At 35.9% G+C, this 20,557-nt stretch overlaps 1 protein-coding gene across 1 annotated transcript in view; it reads right to left on the bottom strand.

Moving 5' to 3' along the window:
• Window positions 1-6,388: 6,388 nt before the first annotated feature.
• The window catches only part of LOC136036717 (cleavage stimulation factor subunit 1-like), a gene marked incomplete in the record, with an annotated part of 58,742 nt that continues 44,573 nt past the window's right edge, over window positions 6,389-20,557 (bottom strand). The window contains 3 exon segments of the mRNA XM_065719059.1: window positions 6,389-6,896; window positions 11,889-12,020; window positions 18,714-18,807. Coding sequence (XP_065575131.1) covers window positions 6,793-6,896; window positions 11,889-12,020; window positions 18,714-18,807 — 330 coding nt within the window.

Raw genomic sequence — 20,557 nt, 5'->3', positions numbered from 1 at the left:
TGGAAATGTTTTAAAACAGACAGTTTTCAAACAATGCAAAAAGTAAGAAAACGTTTGCGTTTTGTATAAGTGTTTTTTATCAATAGTAATAATTGAGTACTATAGTAAATTATTGCAATCAAACACTGTTTCCGATATATGTGGCCAATCCTAGATTGACATGCTTTGAAGGATGTACAAGGGATAATAGGATTCCTCACTCGCTTTGCTCAGAAGAACTAATTTTAAAAAAAACATGGATAGATGAACAAAAAAATACACAGCTATAGCTTCAGGAAAAGCATATTCGCCGAAGGGGCTTTTGTATTTTGTCAGATCCACTAACTCCCCAAAATGTAAATTCGAAGCGCATAGAAATTATAAAAATGTTTTAGATAGTTCTCTCGATTTTGGAATATCCCATCTGGACCCTCAACAAGTTTCTACATAAATAAATCGGGAACAAATTAATAAACAGAAGTTCTACAAAAAAATAAACTTCATTTGCAGACTTGAGGCCTTTATTCTTACAAGAAAAAAAAAGCTGAAACTAAGATTTTTCTAATCGAGACATGGAAACCTTATGGGGTCCTAATTCCAAGACTTATTGTTGTTATTATTATAACTTTTTTTAAAGCCCTTAGTTTGTGCTCTGGTTGGTGGCGTAAAAAAATAAGCGGGCGTTTACTGTTTGCCACAAAGAATTAGACAAAACAGAAAAAATTAAATGAATTTTATTACTGCTACTACTACCAACAACTCACCGCAGCACCAAGCCACCTGAGGCCAACACAGCTACTCACGCACCTCCTTCATCCAAATCTATTCAAAGCGTCCCTCTTTACATCCTCCCAAGAAGTTCCTATTTTCTTTAAATCTTTCTTTATGAAATCCTCACAACTCATCAGCTCAACTAAAGTGATTGACAGTGGTCAAACATGGCTCTGAAGCATCGGCGCTCCGAAAAGTGGATGAAGATTTGATAAATGTTTTCGCGAGAAATTACCTACGGATTGTTCTGGTAACCCGCCTGACTGACCGTATTTCAAACAGTAGGCTTTACGAAAAGTGTGGTTCAATCCCACTTTCTATAGCTATAATGAGAGTAAGGTTGAGATGGCTAGGCCACGTTCTGCGGATGAAGTATGACAGATTGTCGAAGATGAATGAATCTTATTTGTCTTAAATTTTAGTTTTCAATTAAACAAGAAGGAATTAAACGGATGTTCTGTACCTGAAATTTTGGTTTTCAGCTACAAAAGAAAAAATAAAATGAATTTGTCTATCCTATATTAAAGAATGAATTAAACAAATTTTCATTAACTCATTAATCCATCCTGAATTTTAGTTTAAGATGTTTTTAATCTTAAAAACACTATTTTGCTTTAAATTTGAATTTTTAAAAAGTAATGTTCAATGAATATCAAATTTGAGTACAGATAACGTGGGTTGATAGAGGGAGCAGCAGTTCCATTACTCAAAGAGCTAATGGCCGTAACCCATAAGTTTTACTACGGTCGCCTTCTTATGATCATAAGGTTTACTACAATCGTCCCTGCCTGTGCCTGCAAGGTTTCCTACGGTCACGCCTATATGTAGCAGTCCCTCTACATATGTCTATATTGGGCAGCTGGACATACGAGAACTGTATTATTGCAGGTAAATATAATGAGAACTGTAAATGATTACGTAATTATAAAAAAAAGTACTTTTGCGCTTCTTTTTAACAACCTATTATCCAATGTCATCTTCATTACTAGCACACCGTGTCTAGCCCTAATAAACATCTGCCAATAATTCACTCTAATTTCTTTTTTTAAATCCATCTGGCTTTACCCCCGGTTTGTATACTTTTAATGGAACTTTGAGTTTCCATAGCAACCGGTCCTACTACTTAATAATAGCTGCCATAAATGCCTCAAACAGGGCCCCTTTTGAGCCCTACTCATGTTAATTTCTGCTTGTTTTGAGTTTGACTCGGTTATTTATTGTAATTTCTGTTCGTTTTAGGACTCATTTATTTATTGATGCTGATTCGAGATAGGTTTAGGCTTGGTATATTATCTGAATCTATTTTTACTCATATTTGATTTAACAGGGTTATTTACTTTTCTTTGAAAAACTTGTTTTATGCGGAAAATTTTTTTTTATTAATTAATCCTAGTAAAAACCTGCTAATAATCCCTTCAAATTTGTTGCAAAGAAAAAAAAATTAAAATAAACTGTATAAAGGGAATTACACAAAAAATCCACACTTCCCAGTCTTGGATCCATGATTTTTAGATCGACAAAATTTAAAATCTTTTGTTATTTTTTTAACAGAAACTTGCGAAGATTTTCTGGAATTCATATTTCAGCTGATCCCAGACTTGCGCTTAGCACATTCAAAGAGATACTCCTCAGACTTTAAAACCCATAAAAATACATTTTCTGATCCCACTGTTCAGCTTTTTGCGAAAAGAAAGCCGATGCTTGGGATAATCATTCTCTCTTTCACTTCTTCCGTGGATTTATGCATTGGCAATTATTGGTATCGAATATTTTTCAAAGGGTTCTCCCGTTGTTACAACCTGTTAGAACAGAATATATTTCACTTTCTATAATACCACTAAGTCACCCAAATATAGAACTTTAGACCTTACTTCCGCATGTGCCTCCTGAGGCACCCAGGGTATCAATGAGAGGCCGACAATCTTCCCTCATGTTTGCTGCTGCAGTGATGTCCTCCCATTCTGGTAGAATGGAGGTATACAGGTGTCGTAGATCCCTTAGGTAGATCTAGTACATTGTGTTTCTGGGTCTTCCCCGGCTACGAGTTCCTGGTGGTTGCCAGTGTAAAGCGACTTGTGGGAGTCTATGGTCATTGACACGTAGGACGTGGCCCAAATATCTCCACCTTCTGACTCTGATGATGTCAGTTACTAGAGGTTGTTGTGTCAGTTGACGGATGGACTGCTTTGTCATCTTCTGTGACCAGTGGATGTTCAATATGCTACAAAGACACGAGTTTTCAAAAGCCAGGACTCTTCTCTCTTGTTTTTGATTCAGGTGCCATGTTTCTGCTGCGTAGAGTAGTATTGGCATTACATTGCTGTTAAAAAGGCGTAGTTTCAAACGCAGAGGAAGTCTCCGAAATCTCCATACTTGACGTAGTTTGCCGAAGGCACCATTTGCCTGTCCTATTCTGGTGCTTACTTCTTTCATTGTCGAGCTGGTGGTCTCAAGGATACTTCCCAGATATTTAAACTGGACAACTTGTTCACCGTCTTGGTCGCCACAGTTAATGGACAGAGGAGAGTCACAGGTAGGCCAAGATAGTTTGCCTTTACCGAGACCTCGTCAAATAATTCTTGAAGCCACTTTTTGCTTGACTCAAGCACTGCTAAGTCGTCTGCGAAGTCAATATCATTGGTTTGGACTTCGAGGCTTTATCTCATGCCTCCTGTCCCTGTGTTCCGCAGGATGTAATCAACCATTATTACAAAAAGTAATGGTGATAGAACATACCCTTGTTTTACTCCTGGCCAAATCTCCAAGAAAAAAATTTGGCCCTCTGTTGTCTTGACGCAACATTCGCCGTCCTCATACATGGCGGTAATAATTGTTACTATTTCCATAGTGAGTAAGAATCTTCCATAGGCTTTCACGAGTCTTTTCTTTTTGCTGCTTCTTCTGCCTCCATTGCTTTGCGCTCTAGAAGGTTTCGCTAATAAGTACGGGCACTCTTTTTGATAGCTTTGTCAAGAGCTCTATACTGTTCGTTTTGGAATACAACACGATCAGGGACTTGTTGTTCGAAGATTTAACTATTTTGTGGTAGCATTTCTTCGTGGCTTCTTATACTAGTTCACATTCAGCTTCCTCTGGTATGGATAAATCTTCAAATCTATTGTATAGCTTCATTGTAGAAGATTGTTTTAATGTCTTGTTCTTGAGTTTCTCAGCGTCAAAAATAGGTTTGGGGACTGTCCTTTTGTTGCATATCTTCTTTAATTTTAAACAGAGCTTGGCTATCATAAGGTTATGATCTGATCCGTCAGCTCCTCTATAGGCCCCAACATCTTGCAGACTCGATCGCCATTTTCTGCTTATAAGGCACTAATCAATCTGATTTTTGGCCATTCCATCTGGCGATGTCAAAGAGTAGTTCTGCATGTCTTTGTGAGGAAATAGAGAACCAACAACTACAAGGTCATTCAATAAGGCAAAATCAATTAGAAGCTCCCCGTTTTCATTTCATTGACCGAGACCATGTTGGCCAAGAACTTGTGGGTTCAAGGATCGGTCGTTTCCTACTTTAGCGCTAAAGTCTCCAAGGAAGCAAAGTCATGTCTTGGTATATATTTGCCTATGGGTTAAAGTAATCTATAAAAGTCGTCTTTCTCTTCATCAGTGGCTTCATTTGTAGGGATATAGTATACAACGACTGACAGTTTAGCATGTGTTCCCAATAACCTTGCAGCTAATATTTTCGGAATACAGGAGTCCATTTTTGGAGTAACTTATGGGTCTGCTTTGGCACCATCACGGCAACTCTGGCCTCTGGCTTATCCGCTGGACCACTGTATATGATGATATGGTCAGCATCAAGCTTTTTTATTGTTGAGCCAGTCTACCACAGACAGATACTAATCTGTCATCACGTTTTGTATACATTCCAAATACCAAACGTCAGGTTATTATTCGCTTTCATAAATCGTTTCCTTGGGTGCACTGGTGTTGGCATCAACAAGGGGTTCAGTCCGAGGCTCAATCTTGATGTTACTGTATATAATAAAGAAAGATGAGGTTAGAAAACTCCTAATAATGACAATACTATTTAGTAGAAGACAAAATTGTTGGTTCTTTCACACTACACCGTAGGGCCTTCCTCGTAAACATTACTAAGACTTTACCTTACACTGTGTAATACTATACAGCAAATTTTGTCCGCAACGGTAGGTAGTGCCAAGTAGACTCGATCTCTACATGGCATATTACGTTACGTAGCTTATGTTACATGGTAGAAAACTCGATATAGGAGCAACAAATTAAATTCCCGGATGAGTTATCAATAAAAAAAACATATTAGTAAAAATTCTCCAAGAAAGCCTTTCACGCTTCATCAGAGCTTGAATCTAGACTGTCATAATAGTAATGATTTCATGCGATGATTTTTCAAGCAATGGTAGAGATTTTTACGTAAGCCTAGCGTAGAAGGATTGCTTTGAACGTGCAAAGTTATACTAAGCGCAACGAAACTTAACCACTGAAAACAGAAAACTACATAAGTAATGTGAAAGGAATTAAATGGATATCCTGTATCTAAAATCTTGGTTTTCAGATACGAAAGAAGAAATAAATGAATTTGCCCGTCCTATATTTTATACTTCGACTAAAAAAAAGAATTAAATTTTTTTTTTATTAATTTTATTTCTCAATGAAAAAAAAGAATGAATTAAATGAATTTCATCCATCCTAAATTTTAGTTTAAGATGTTTTTAATCTTAAAAACACTGTTTTGCTTTAAATTTGAGTTTAAAAAAAGTAATGTCCAATGAATGTCAAATTTGAGTACAGACAACGTGGGTTGACGGAGGGAGCAGTAGTTCCATTACAGTCCAAAGAGTCTATGGCCATAACCAATGAGTTTTGCTATGGTCGCCTTCCAATGATCATAAGGTTAACTACGATCGTCCTGCCTGTGCCTGCAAAGTTTCCTACGGTAACCCCTATCTGTAGCAGTCCCTCTACGTATATCTACATTGGGCAGCTGGACATGCGAGAACTGCATTAATGCAGATGAATATGAGAGTTGTAAATGATTATGTAATTATTAAAACAAGTGGTTTTGTGCTTTTTTTAACAGCCTATTGTCCAATGTCATCTTCATTACTAGTACACCATGTCCAGCCCTAATAAACACCTGCTAATAATTCGTTTCAATTTTAAATCCATCTGGCTTTACCCCAGTTTGTTTACTTTTAATGGAACTTTAAGTTTCCATAGCAACCGGTCCTACTGCTTAATAATAGATGCCAGAAATGCGTCAGACAGGGCCCCTTTTGAGCCCTACTCATGTTAATTTCTGCTCGTTTTGAGTCTGACTCGGTTATCTATTGTAATTTCTGTTCTTTAAAATTTCTAAATTTCTAAAATTTTGTTAAGATTCTGTGCATTAAAATTACACGAACTCATCAATTAAATGATTCAAAGCACGATGAATACACATAAAAACTTTGCACTGCATTCAATTTGCACTTGTCGCATTGTAAATTCTGGCACCTAGAAGCATTTCCATAACGGCGCACTGCATAAGTAATAACAACATAATTAGTGTGAAAGACTAAGTACAAGAGCATTAAAATTACACGAAATCATCAATCAAACTTAGGTAAGTGAATGAATCCCCAAGAAAACCCAAGAGATGAAGATTGAAACCTACTTTATTTAAACTAATTTTCTGCCGACAAATTAATTAGTGGTATCTTCGGATTCAATAAGATGCTTGCATTAAATATTAAGCTTAACTTGTGAAAATGGAAATCAAATGAGTCAATCATATCATATTTTATACCTTATAACGGAGCACGGAAATGTTCGCTCGCTGTCACTTTAATTATTTATAAATAATTATTATATTACCATATCAATTATTTGTCACTGTCCTTTTTTCACTGTGATTTAAGTATATCGTTTCTTGTTTAATAAAGTAAAGTCTTTGTGCACCATTGAGATATAACCAACCTTTCAGACTTGACCTACAAGTCTGTAAGACTTCTTGAATTATTTTTTCTTTCTTTAAATAATAATAATAATAAATGTACAAAAAAATCAGGCTTTTCGATACCAAAAACGAACTCTATGATCATCACCAGTACTGATATAAGCAGCTTGAACATGAGAATGTGCAAAATGACGTACAGTGTCAGAATGATCTGAAATGAAAATGAAAAGAAAATGTTAGAAACGAAATGACGAACTTTTGAGTTCTTGGGCTACAAGGTAACACTTCTTTTTTCTGGTTGGTTGCGGGGTTATCAAATAGACTTTTTTTTCCGTTTTCGTCTAATTTAAGGTATATTTTCTCTCTGAAACATGCAATTTTGACAATCCTGCAGCTCTAACCTGCTCAGAAAGGACAAAATACTAATAATATTGGATACATTAGTCTCAGATCTATCCATTTACAGAGCATGAATTACGATACTACGATACTAAAATAGGGGAATTGTTTTGTTTTGTTTTTCTGTAACGATGTTACCCAATTTTTAATATATTTTCAGCTTAAAACGTATTTCGTATTTTCAATAGAAAGTCATGTACATCAAACTTAAAAAATGTAATTCGACAGCTAGATAGAGTCGAATGTCGACTATTGAGTCGACATCAAAATTGTCGCTTTTTACTGATATACCGAACCCATAGGAGAGCAGAAAAATAACATACTGAAAATTAAGCATTGAACATTAACCTTAAAGGTTGTAGAAGGAAAAACAAGTGACAAACCAGCGAAAACTAAAGAATTGTCCTTTGCTTTAATAAATTTGTTGGTGAGTGGCTAGTTGTTGCCTGCTAAGTTTTGCAGTGGCTTTTCTTTTTATGGAAGGTTATTGTTTGCTCTTCATTTACATTTTCTTTTCACGTGCTGTCTGATACTTACATGCTTAACAACATTTAAAAACGCTCTTTCCAAACCAAAGGTAACGGAAATACAGAATCCACCAATCCCATTAAATATATTAGATTTAAATACACTAAATTGAGAGAGAACTTTGGATAGGAAAGGAACTACAAAGAAAAAGAGAAAAAAAGAGATAGAGAGAGAAAGAACAGGCAAGAGAGAGAGGGAAGCGCGAATGGAGGGAGAGAGAAATAAAGAGATTAAAAGAAATACAGATTGAGGAGTAGAAGGAAAAGCAGAAGAGATTAAGACATAAGAGAAAATGTAAATTAACCAACTGACAACATCCATTTTACGATATTAAAGAAGCAAAACTTGGTTAATTTATAGCAAACAGTATTACTGGCTTTTGTATAAAGTGAATATACCACTTGATGCCTTTTTTATGCTCTTTACAAATATAATAATCCCTTCTACCGGAAATTCAGATTTAAGTACTTTTTGGCCTCTTAAAAATGACCTAAATATGGGGTATAAAAAAGGCTTAATACATTGGTCTCAGACTTTAAAACATTGGACTCAAACTTGCTGTTTCATTATAAATCCATTTTTTAATGTTATATCATAAGATCTTAAACCCCACCAATTTGTAAAATTTGTGATTTCTAGTCACTACAAGGCAAGGTTTAGAAGCTTTAATTTTGACCAATTTGGGATCAGGTGTCTCAAAAAGAATATCGGATTTGAATCTGCTAATTATTGAATTTACCACATATTTGCTCTACATTTACGAATTTATAGCACAAAAATTAACCTGGAAACACATGCAGAGCATCAAAGCATAACCTCAATGATCAGTGATAACAAAACATGCTAGAACAATGTTGCCAACAACAATAAATAAAAGATAACAATCTTCTTCAAATATGGCGCTCTTTTTTAGGCGCCAGAACAATGTTGCCAACAACAATAAATAAAAAATAACAATCTTCTTCAAATATGGCGCTCTTTTTTAGACTTTTTTTAAACTTCATCCGAGCCTTTGTCTGTCAAAATTGTTCTTTGAGGTTTTTCTTCAAGTCGTCCTAAAGTTTTGGGTAAATTTATAGCAAACAGTATTACTGGCTTTCGTATAAAGTGAATATACCACTCGATGCCCTTTTTTATGCTCTTTACAAATATAATAATCACTTCTACCGGAAATTCAAATTTAAGCACTTTTTGACCTTCTTAAAAATGACCTAAATATGGGGTATAAAAAAGACTTAAAACATTGGTCTCAAACTTTATAACATTGGACTCAAACTTACCGTTCATTATAAATCCATTTTTTAATGTTATATTATCCACAAGCAGTGATTTTCCACGATTAAATTGGATAAATAAATCTTATCAATGTTATGGCGTTTTCTTCTTCCTTGGCATCAAATTTTAAATAAAAGCATGCGTTATTGGTCGAAAATATGAAAGCCGGCTTTTACAAACGCCAGTTATAATGTTTGCTATAAATTTAACTATTTTAAATACAGCAATGGTTAGTTTACGTATTTAATATATGCTATGCTTTACCCCCACCCCCCTGATATGCAAACATATAGCCCAAATTTGTTTCTAAACTATTACAGATTTGCGATTTCATATATCCTATTATTTTGTAAAAAACGACCGAAAAACGAATGCTTTAATTGAAATTTCATTGCTTTTCATGCGGTACTTCATTGCTTGATGAAGTACATTTCATTCCTCATAACGACCCTTTTACATTTTTTCCTTCCTGTAGTTGGTTAATTATTTTTTGCTTATAGTATTTATATAATTTTTGCGTTGTTCTTTGCTTTCTTTTCATTTTTTTTGCCCTTTTACTCCCCATTGTTGTTTTTGCTTTTTATAGGTAATAAATAAACTACTACACTAAAAACAGTATCAAATTAAGTTTTACGTTCTCCCTGGAAAATGTCGGGAGGCTATTCATGACATATTCTATCCTGCTATCCCTTTTTTCCATTTTTTTAATCTCAGCTCCACTCGTCTCAGCAGTTTTAGGTTTGTACTGACACACCAAAAGTTACCAATTTCAATCTAAACTAGACTAAAGTAGCCTAACTAAGCTTAAACTAGACACACCAAAAGTTACCAATTTCAATCTAAACTAGACTAAAGTAGCCTAACTAAGCTTAAACTAGACACACCAAAAGTTACCAATTTCAATCCAAACTAGACTAAAGTAGCCTAACCAAGCTAAAACTAGACTCAGTAAACTAAACTGGGCCCATGGTTGTAGTAGTAGCTGTAATGTAATAAAGAACAAACTATGGCCCATACTAGTCCAAATTTAAAAATGAATTTTCAAAGAAACTTTGCAAAGACAAATATTTCCCCGTATAATCATTTTGGAGACAGTTTTGCTTTAGATAGAACTGAACACTAATTTTTGTTAGTGTACGAGAAGGAGGTTTGAGATTTCGACAAGAGGCTGAACTCCCTCAAATTAACGTCAAATTACAATAGAAACTACACCAGTGGTTTTGCATTGCCAAATTCCCATAAAAAGTAATAAAATTAATAAGCCCGAGGAAAAATACCAAGGTTCTATTTGCCAAAAATAATCTAAACAATACGGACAGCTTCGATTAACTTATCATGTTGCTTATCCACATCCCTTCAACACTTATCCATAGCCCACGAGAAAATAGGCGTTCAGGACCTCAGATGCCCAATATCTGGGTGTTTTCTACTACAAATACCTTCGGTATGAAGGTAAGGCAATCTGAACCATCAAGAGCTGAAAATCAGCCATCTATACAACATATGATTAAATGTCGAAGCCTCCCGCGGTTTGACTTTGTACTATGACACCTTGGGGACGCGACATGGAAGAAATGTCAAAAGTGCCCCCCGTTGCAGCCGAGGAGGAACCAAACCGGCAGTTAAAAAAATCGTTATTAACCATCAAGTCCAACTTGGAGCCGCTTGGTAGGCTCAAGACTTATGGCGGACGTTGAGATTAAGACTAGTTGTCGATCGTCAAGCAATCAACTGTGGACAAACCCTTCCGGAGAAAACATTTCACCGGGTTTTGGGCACAACGATGAGCCAAGGAACTGTATCGTTAAAGAAGTTTAGACCCAGAACTTAATGAGAAATCGCCAAATATGCAACTTGATGCCCTTAATTTTAAATGCTTGGTACCATAAAATGGGTCTCATCAATACTAGCGGTGATGACTACTATCGAGTCAAGCAGGAGAATCATAGTAAAGAAGTAACTCCGAAGAATCAGTTCTAGGACAATTTAACATTGCTCTTATAGGATATGATGCAACAAACGAACAGACATTGTGGCGTTACTGAGTTGAACTAGAAAAATTCAACAATAACAAAACTGTATTGGCGTCAAATGGGGGAAAGGGGCTTTATTTTTTTGCCCCCACCTAGATTTCAAAAACTACTTTTATGGGGAGGGGGCGGGTATTTCCATTGAAAATTGTCTTTTTGGTTTTTTTTTTTTTTATTGAAAACACAGGTTATTAAGATTGGTTGTTAATTGGTTGAATGGTTAAGTGATTTTGGGGCTCGTCCTTGAGCTTGCAGCATATAAAAACAACAATTATTCCTAACAATCAATGCCAGACAACAAAACCTCCAATAATTTAACCAGAGTTTTGATAAATTTAAATAAAAAGCAGAACAACGCAGAACAACGATGATTTTTGGAACTCATCCTTAACTTACAGCAGAAAACTGACCGCAATAATTCCCAACAATCAATGTCAGACAGCAGAATCTTCGATGATTAAATAGAATTTTGAAAAATATGAATAAAAAGCAGATAAACTGCAATACAGCGATAATTTTTGGAGGTCGTCCTTGAACTCATGGCAGAAAATGAAAAGAGATAATCCCCAAGCATAATTGTCAGATGACAGAACCTTTAATATTTAAACAGAGGTTTGAAAAATTTAAATAAGAATCAGGACATCACAGAACAACCACGAATTTCGGAGGTCGTCCTTGATCTCGTAGCAGAAAAAAAAGTGATAATACCCAACAATCAATGTCAGACGGCAGACCCTTCAATGCTTAAATAGTATATTAATAAATTGAATATGACCTTCGATCATTTCATATCTAGGGACCAGCAAAATTAAGGAGATGAAGTCAGGGTCTGATAGACAGACAAGGAAAAGGATTAAATTTTCCACAAACACTGTTGTGTCTATCGAGTAAAAATACGGCCCGGCCTTTCCGGCCATGGCACGTGGGCGATTCTCTCAACTGCAAGAACTAGAAAAATAAGAATAACTTACTTAGGGAAATTAGTTTCTTCCTAGTGGCATTTCGAGCATCCCAGGAACAGAGATTGCCAGTTGTTTCGTCGGCCATCATTACATACTCCTCGGTATGGTTTAGTGTTGCACTAGATCTAAACATCTGCTTCCCTGAAATAGCACAGACAAAGTAAAGATTATCAAATAATTTAGTCTTTATCTCGATAAGAATGTTTCGATAAGATAAATGGTAGAAGTTAGATAAATAGAGATATTTTAACTATACCCACGGTAAGTATAACGTGACATGAGAGCGAAAGTGTCTTACTCTTTGAAAAACTAATTCTGCGAAAAACACGATTCAAGATTTTGAAAGCTCATTTTCGAACGCACCAAAAAAAAACGCACCAAAAAAGTGCGCTTATTTTTTTCTTCATTAACGAGGAAATGAGTAACAAATAAGGAAGATGGAGTTCTCCTGCTCATTGAAAAATAAGAAAGAAAGATAACAAACGAAAACGTTGTTCACGATTCAAGATTTTGAAAGCTCCTTCTCGAACGCTCCAAGATTTTGATATCTCCTTTTCGAGCGCTCCATGGCCAAGAAATTGCGCTTATTTTTATCTTCATTAACGAGGAAATGAGTAACAAACAAGAAAAATAGGGTTCTCCGGCTCATCAAAAAATAAGAAAGAAAGAAAACAAACGAAAAGGTACAACTCTCCTAGACTTAGACTATGCACATGACTTGAGTGTCCTAAATGTAAATGCAAGCGAAACGAATAAATTTTTGTAGTTTTTATACTTCATGATGTTACAACATGGTTAAACATTAATGTGAAGACGACCAAGTGACTTGGAATAAATCAGGATCAAGTAATGATGTTGCTGTTTGGACAGCGAGCAGATCCGTCAAATGGGAACTTCATTCAATGTGCTATTACTATTAGTAAAGACGGTGGATGTAGTGAAGCAAAATTGTCAAAGCGCAACTCGTAGTTTTTTTTTTTTCGCTTGAAAAAAATTGGAAAAATGAGCCAAAGATAAACCATTGAACAAAGAATAAAATATCGGAAGCTCTGCCAATGACAGTATTCCAGAATTCCTCTGGAACAGGAGACTTTCACAAGGCTGAGGAAGATACATGTCTACATGTCTCCCAAAAGAGGAATCTAAGGACAGTTTAGTTATGGGGGTTTCTCTAACCATATATTAAAGAATAAGCGGTTCGGAAAATATGGTTGGATCCCTTTTCCTAGTTCTGCTATGAAAGAAAGGTGGCTAGACCAAACTCTATGCATAAGTAATAAGAGATTATCCAAAATATTGCTTTTTGGAAGTCCCTCTGGGTCCAAAGACGATGTATATTGTCCATGAATGAGTAAGAAGAAGTGATACGGGTAGGAATGGGTAGAAAGAGGTGATACGGGTAGGATTGGATAGGAAAAGGGGATACGGGCAGAAATGAGTAGGAAGAGGTGATACGGGTAGGAATGAGTAGGAAGATGTGATACGGGTAGGAATGGGTAAGAAAAGGTGATACGGGCAGGAATGGGTAGGAAGAGGTGATATGGATCGGAATGAGTAGGAAGACGTGATACGGATAGAAATGGGTAGGAAGAGGTAATAAGGATAGGAATGGGTAGGAAGAGCTGATACGGGTAGAAATGGGTACGACTTTTAAGAAATTTGGGTGGAAGAGAAGCATGAGGCTTTGCTGGTCACGGGCGGCTTGGTAGGTTACAGGTTGTAAGCATTAATAATAGTACTCAACATAAGCTTGAATTATTTTACTTTTATCCTAATTATTACAGTCTTTATTTGTCACATTTTACCATCAAGAAAAAGTCCCATGCCATTTTTCTATATTTTGTTTTACGAATTATAGTCTGTTCTTGTCTCCATTACTTTGCCTTCACCTTGTTTCATGGCTTACATGTATCAGCGTAAGATTATTACTGTAAGTTCCAACTGAACTAGCAAAAAAAGAGATTATCGATTTTGTGAAAAATTTAAAAAGTACCGCTTTAGCCGATTTTAGTATTTTTCTTGGGCTGAAAAATCAATATCTTAATCGTTTTTTCCTTATTTACAATTTTGATGGATAGTTTCTGAAAACAAAGCACCCGATTAGGTGGAGTAAAGGTGGAACCATTTGATTCAGTTACTGTATGAAGACATTTCATCTCCTCATCCCCACCCTGAAAGAAAGCTATTGGCACAATTCTAACGAAGATCTTCGCAGTCAAAAATTCTGGGGAGAACTAACAGGAAGAAGAGAAAAGGTTTCCGGTTTCCCCCTCCAGCTTCCCCCAATGTCACAGGATCTGGTCGGAATTTAAAATTAGAACTTTAAGCGAAGATCCTTCTAAATATTAAAATTTCATTAAGATCTGGTCACCCTTTCGTAAGTTACAAATATCTCAATTTTCAAAATTACCCCCCCCCCCCCAATTCCACCAAAGAGAGCAGATCCGGTCCGGTTATGTCAGTCACGTATCTTAGACAGGTTTCTATTTTTCCCATCCAGTTTCATCCTGATCTCACCGCTTTAAGTATTTTCTAAGATTTCCGGTCCCCCCCCAATTACGCTTGATCCGGTTGAGATTTATTATAAGAGATCTGAGTTACGAGGACCTTCTAAATATGAAGTTTCATTAATATCCGATCACTCCTTCATAAGTTAAAAATACGTCATTTTTCTTATTTGTCAGAATTAACCCCCCCCCCCCCAATAGAGCGGATCCGTTCCAATTATATAAATCACGTATGTAAGACTTCTGATTATTTTCCCCACCAAGTTCCATCCCGATCCCTCCAATCTAAGCTTTTTCCATGATTTTAGGTTCCCCCACCCCAAACTTCCCCCAATGTCACCAGATCCGGTCAGAATTTAAAATAATTGCTTTGAGACACGATATCCTTCTAAATATCAAATTTCATTGAGATCCGATCACCCGTTTGTAAGTTAAAAATAGCTAATTTTTTCTAATTTTTCAGAATTAACCCCTCCCCCAACTACCCCAAAGAGAGCGGATCCGTTCCGGTTATGTCAATCATGTATCTAGGACTCGTGATTATTTTTTCCACCAAGTTTCATCCCGATCCCTCCACTCTAAGTGTTTTCCAAGTTTTAGGTTTCCCCCTCCCAACTCCCCCCCCCCCCCCCAATGTCACTAGATCCGGTCGGGTTTAAAATAAGAGCTCTGAGCCACGATATCCTTCTAAATATCAAATTTCTTTGAGATCCGATCACTCGTTCGTAAGTTAAAAATACCTCATTTTTTCTAATTTTTCAGAAATAACTACCCCAAAGAGAGCGGATCCGTCCCGTTTATGTCAATCATGTATCTAGGACTTGTGTTTATTTTTCCCACCAAGTTTCATCCCGATCCCTCCACTCTAAGTGTTTTCCAAGTTTTAGGTTTCCCCTCCGAACTCTCCCCCCCCCCCCAATGTCACCAGATCCGGTCAAGCTTTAAAATAAGAGCTCTAAGACACGATATTCTTCTAAACATCAAATTTCATTGAGATCCGATCACCCGTTCGTAAGTTAAAAATACCTCATTTTTCCTAATTTTTTAGAATCACCCCCCCCTCCCTACTACCCCAAAGAGAGCGGATCCGTTCCGATTATGTCAATCATGTATCTGGGACTTGTGCTTATTTTTCCCATCAAGTTTCATCCTGATCCCTCCACTCTAAGTGTTTTCCAAGATTTTAGGTTTCCCCCCTCCAACTCCCCCAATGTCATCAGATCCGGTCGGGATTTAAAATAAGGATTCTGAGACACAATATCATTCTAAACATCAAATTTCATTAAGATCCCATCACCCGCTCATAAGTTAAAAATACTTCATTTTTTCTATTTTTTACGAATTAACCGGCCCCCCACTCCCCCCCCAGATGGTCAAATTGGGAAAATGACTACTTCTAATTTAAGCTGGTCATGTCCCTGATACGCCTGCCAAATTTCATCATCCTAGCTTACCTGGAAGTGCCTAAAGTAGCAAAACCGGGACCGACCGACAGAATTGGCGATTGCTATATGTCACTTGGTTAATACCAAGTGCCATAAAAAAAACGCTGAAAAAAGAACAAATAAAAAAGAGGTTAATATCAAGAATAATCCATATATTAGTTTTTTTCTTCTTTTTTTCTCAAACTTTTTTAAAGGGGTTGTGCCCCACATCTCCTATAATTACTAGATATGTACATTGAGGAGGAGAGGAGGGGGAGAGGGCTTAAGGTCTGGATACTCCTCGATCTTTTTACGGCCGTCCTCATAAAATTTTATAAAATATTTTTTATATAATTGTTTTGTTCTTATTTTTTCTGTTTCACTGGTAAGTAGCAGTTACCGGTATCACGGAGTAACCGAAAAACCATTTTTTACCGGTTTATGTAAATTAGGGCAATTGTCCTTACCATAAATAACTTGAAAAACTGCGTTCAAGTAAAAGCACCTTAATATAGTATTAATTTTTTTCAATTGAGGTTCAAATCGTCAAATTCTAAATGGCCCGATAAAATAGGCAAGTATATGGAAAATATTCGGTTCGTTTCTGTTTCGTATAAGAGTTGCGCGTCTTCGGATTGGCAAAGAAAGAAAAAGTCTTCCAATAAAAGATAAGAATCAAGTTACCAATACAGCCACTGGTAAAAATTTACATCGACTTATAGAAAAAAGTACTCATTTGAATGCTTTTAAAATTCAGAAAATTCAATGAATATTCAGGTCACTCGTGTTTTGTTCAGAATAAAAAAAAAAAAACTTGTTTTTCCGGCCGGTGATACTGTGCTTAAAGTAAATAAAAGCTTTTTGTTTAAGCATTAAAAAAAATTATTCACATCACCCGAAGAAAAAGTATTCATTTGTTTTGATTTTGAACAACATCCCCCTCCAAGTTTCGAGAAAGAAGTCACAAGCATAAGTAGTCGCAGTCTCAAGTTGTGGCAGTAGCAGTCAAAGGTAGTCAAAGTTGCAACCACAACTGCTTGCGGTTGCAGCTGCAGTGGTTGTAGTAGTAGCAGTGGCCCTGATAGTTTCAAGTTAATATCCTTAGTTGTTCCTAAGACATTACAGATACACCCTATTTCCAGCATGGGTGCTCAGAATGTCCTTTAATTTAGTTCAGCATCCCTTCAAATACTCTCTGAAGTTTCAGTTTAATTACCTTCGCTTTTGAAACACACCAATAACCAATCGTTCACCCTTTTCCAATGTCACAGTCACAGGTAGTCAAGGTCACGAGTGGTTACAGTCGCAAACAGTCGAAGCCAAAAACAGTCTTTGTAGAAGCTACCAGTAGTCAAAGTTACGAATAGTCATTGCAAGTCCTCTTAGTCGTAGTCACAAGAAGTTACAATAGCAGTCACAACTACTTGTGGTTACAGCCGCAGTAGATGTAGTAGCAGCAGTGGCCCTGATATTTTCAAGCTAATACCCTTAGTCGTTCCTAAGACATTGCAGATACACCCTATTTCCAGCCTAGATGCTGGAATGACCTTTAATTTAGTTCAACATCCCTTCAAACCCTCTCTGAAGTTTCAATTTAATTGGCTTAGCTTTTTCAAACACAACAATAGTCAATCAATCGCCCTTTTCCAATGTCAAAGGTCACAAGTAGTTAAGGTCCGAGTAGTTCCAGTCACAAACAGTCGAAGCCACAATTAGTCTTTCTAGAAGTTGCCAGTAGTCAATATTATAAATAATTCAAATTCGAAAAAATTCAGTTACGAAAAAAAACCCATGAATATTCAGGTCACTTGTGTGACCTGAATATTCAGAATCAAAAACCTATCATAGTCTAAAATCAAATATCAGAATCAAATATAAGAATAAAAATATAAGAATCAAACATCAGAATAAAAAACTCCAGCGATACTGTGCTTTAAAGTAAATAAAAGCTATTCATTACAGCACTGAAAAAACAGATTCACATCTTCCGATGCAGAAAAAAGAATTAATTTTGAAAAATACTCGGTTTGCTTCTGATCGTAGTTGAAAAATGCGTGTCTTCAGTTAGAAAAATCGTAGTTATAATAAATGATAACTTCCTGTTTACACACTAAAAAAAAACTCTAGTTGTAGTTTCTGTTTCGGGTCAGAGTTGCCAAAGTTGTTCCTCTGACCAGCAAAAATATGATTAAAATAAGCAAAAGCTTCTTGTTTTTGGACTGGTAACAATACACATTTGGTATTTTGTTTCAAATATATATCCAAAAAGTTCCCACTAGATTTTTTCCATTAACTTTTACAGAAAGTTTCCCTTTCAATCAGATATATCAGTCAGGGTTCACAGCAACGTTACTTGGTCGTCTTTGACTCACAAAAATTACTGAAAAAAAAAGCTTAACCATATTATGAACCCAGTTCAACCACCCCTCCAATCCTAAAACACAATTTTGAGCTTAGTTTGTAGGAACACATTCAGAGTAAAAAAAAATCTTGGAGAATTTAGAGGTTTTCAACAGGAAGAAGAATATTTTCAGTAAAAATAAGGAGCTAATAGGCTTAAGAGAATAAGCTATACTTTATTTTTTTTTTTCATCTTACATTTCTTTAAAGATGGTGAGACATGACGAACAAATATCGAGAGGTTGCAACACATATCCCAAATTATTGGTTCATGGTACAGACGCAGAGGGGCACCGGAGGGGGGGGGCTTTAGTTTATGATGCCTCTCGAACTTTTTTCGACAGTACCAATAATTCCAAACATACTAGAAAGAATTCACAGCGTGAATTCATTATTACATTACATACATTTTACATAACTTTAAGTGACGACATAACTTTGTGTAATAACTTGGCTTTATTGGAGCTAATATAGTGGACAATTTTTGCAATAATTAGTCTTACCTCCTCCTCCAGCACCAGTGTAAGCAATCAAGCATCGATTCGTCGACAATTCCCAGAGCCGAACAACGGAGTCCATTCCAGATGAGAGAACGTACTAAAAAAGATATATTTTTAACAAGATTGTTGCTAATCGCGGGATGCATAATCGATGTGCACTGAGTAGGCTTGATTCTAATTTTCGCGAGCATTCGATTCTCTACCTATTTGGTCCTTACTTCCTTCTAACGATGAAAGATTTTACTCGAATACGGTTTTATCTTAGATAAAAAAAAAACTTTTATTTTATCTTTCCTCTTGGCAAGGCCGTATCCAGGGGGGGGGGGCAAGGGGTGCCCCCTCGAAATGTTTGTCTGACTCGTAAAAACATAACTAAAATAAATATAAAGAAATTTTTTGCGTATTTTCTGTAGCCCTCCCCCTTCCCGAAAAATTCGGGAAAATGGATACTACCCTGTCTCTTGGCATAGTAATAGTAAAATGATTCGTACCCGACGTAACAGCAAAGCAGGCCTTACTGGACGGAGAGCTTTCAGATTCAACTTTTTGCCGATTTTCATCCCAATATCCTTTAATCCGTCTGTTTAGTTAATTTCGTTGTTACATAACTGTAGCGTATTCTCTCAGCTTTTTTTTCATTGTTTTACTCTACAAAACTTAGTTTTGTGTATGACCTGGATTAAAAATAAATTAATTAGAAGTTAATTAACTTGGCAAGAATAAAAAATTCAAGATCAAAAATACACAAACTTCAAGCGGCCGGATCTTGCTTAGCAAGTAAATTTGACCCCTGACCATAAATTTTTGTGGGTGGCCAAACCTAGTAGGTAGAAAAAGTTCTGAAGGAGTCTAACTTTTGAAGCTTATTCTATTCAAACTATTTTTAGTCTTTCGGCATTTGCTTTTTTGGTTTCTATATTTAATTCGTTTGTATTTTTTTATTTTAAGTTTTGTGTAAACTTTATAACTTTTATATATAATTTTAATTTTCATAATTTTGTTTTCACATAATATATATTTATTAATGATCTTTATATTTTGCAAGGCTTCTGTTAATTTAAAAAAACAATCTGTATTGCATTTTGCCATTTATTTTTCATATTAAAGTTTGGTTTTGCATTCAACGAGAAACTTCCAAAATACATTTAGAAACACTGAAAACACTAAAACAGACAAACTAAACCACGACAAAGTAAAACTAAACATCCGAAATCGTATGTTTCAAACAAAAAACCTTTCAAAACATACTTGGAAATACCATCAAAGCTAAAACAGACAAGGTAAACCACGGAACAGGACAAGTAAACATCCTAAATCATATGTTTCAAACGAAAACTTCCAAAATACGCTTGGAAAAACCAATCGCTAACATAGACAAGCTAAACCACGAAATAACATAACTAAATATCCTAAATCTTACAATTCAACCGAAAAAACTTTCAAAATACCTTAGAAATACCAGGAAATCTAACATATACAAGCTAAACCACGAAACAGCAGAACGAAACAACTTCTTCCAAAATACTCTTTGAAACACTAACAAAGCTAACACAGACAAGCTAAACCACAAAACAACACAAGTAAACATCCTAAATCTTACGTTTCAAACGAGAAACTACTGAAATACACTTCGAAACACCAACAAAGCTAAAACAGACAAGCTAAACCACGAAAAGCAAAACTAAACATCTTAAATAATTTCAAACGAAAAACTTCCAAAACAAACTTGGAAATATCACAAAAGCTAACACTGACAAGCTAAAGCACAAAACAGTAGAACTATACAACTTCTTGAAAAATACCCTTTGAAACACCAACAAAGCTAAAACAGACAAGCTAAACCACGA

The sequence above is a fragment of the Artemia franciscana genome, chromosome 15, assembly GCF_032884065.1.
Source record: "Artemia franciscana chromosome 15, ASM3288406v1, whole genome shotgun sequence".
NCBI lineage: Eukaryota > Metazoa > Arthropoda > Branchiopoda > Anostraca > Artemiidae > Artemia > Artemia franciscana.
The sequence above is the reverse complement of the archived record's forward strand: the minus strand, read 5'-3'. Positions and strand labels throughout refer to the sequence as shown.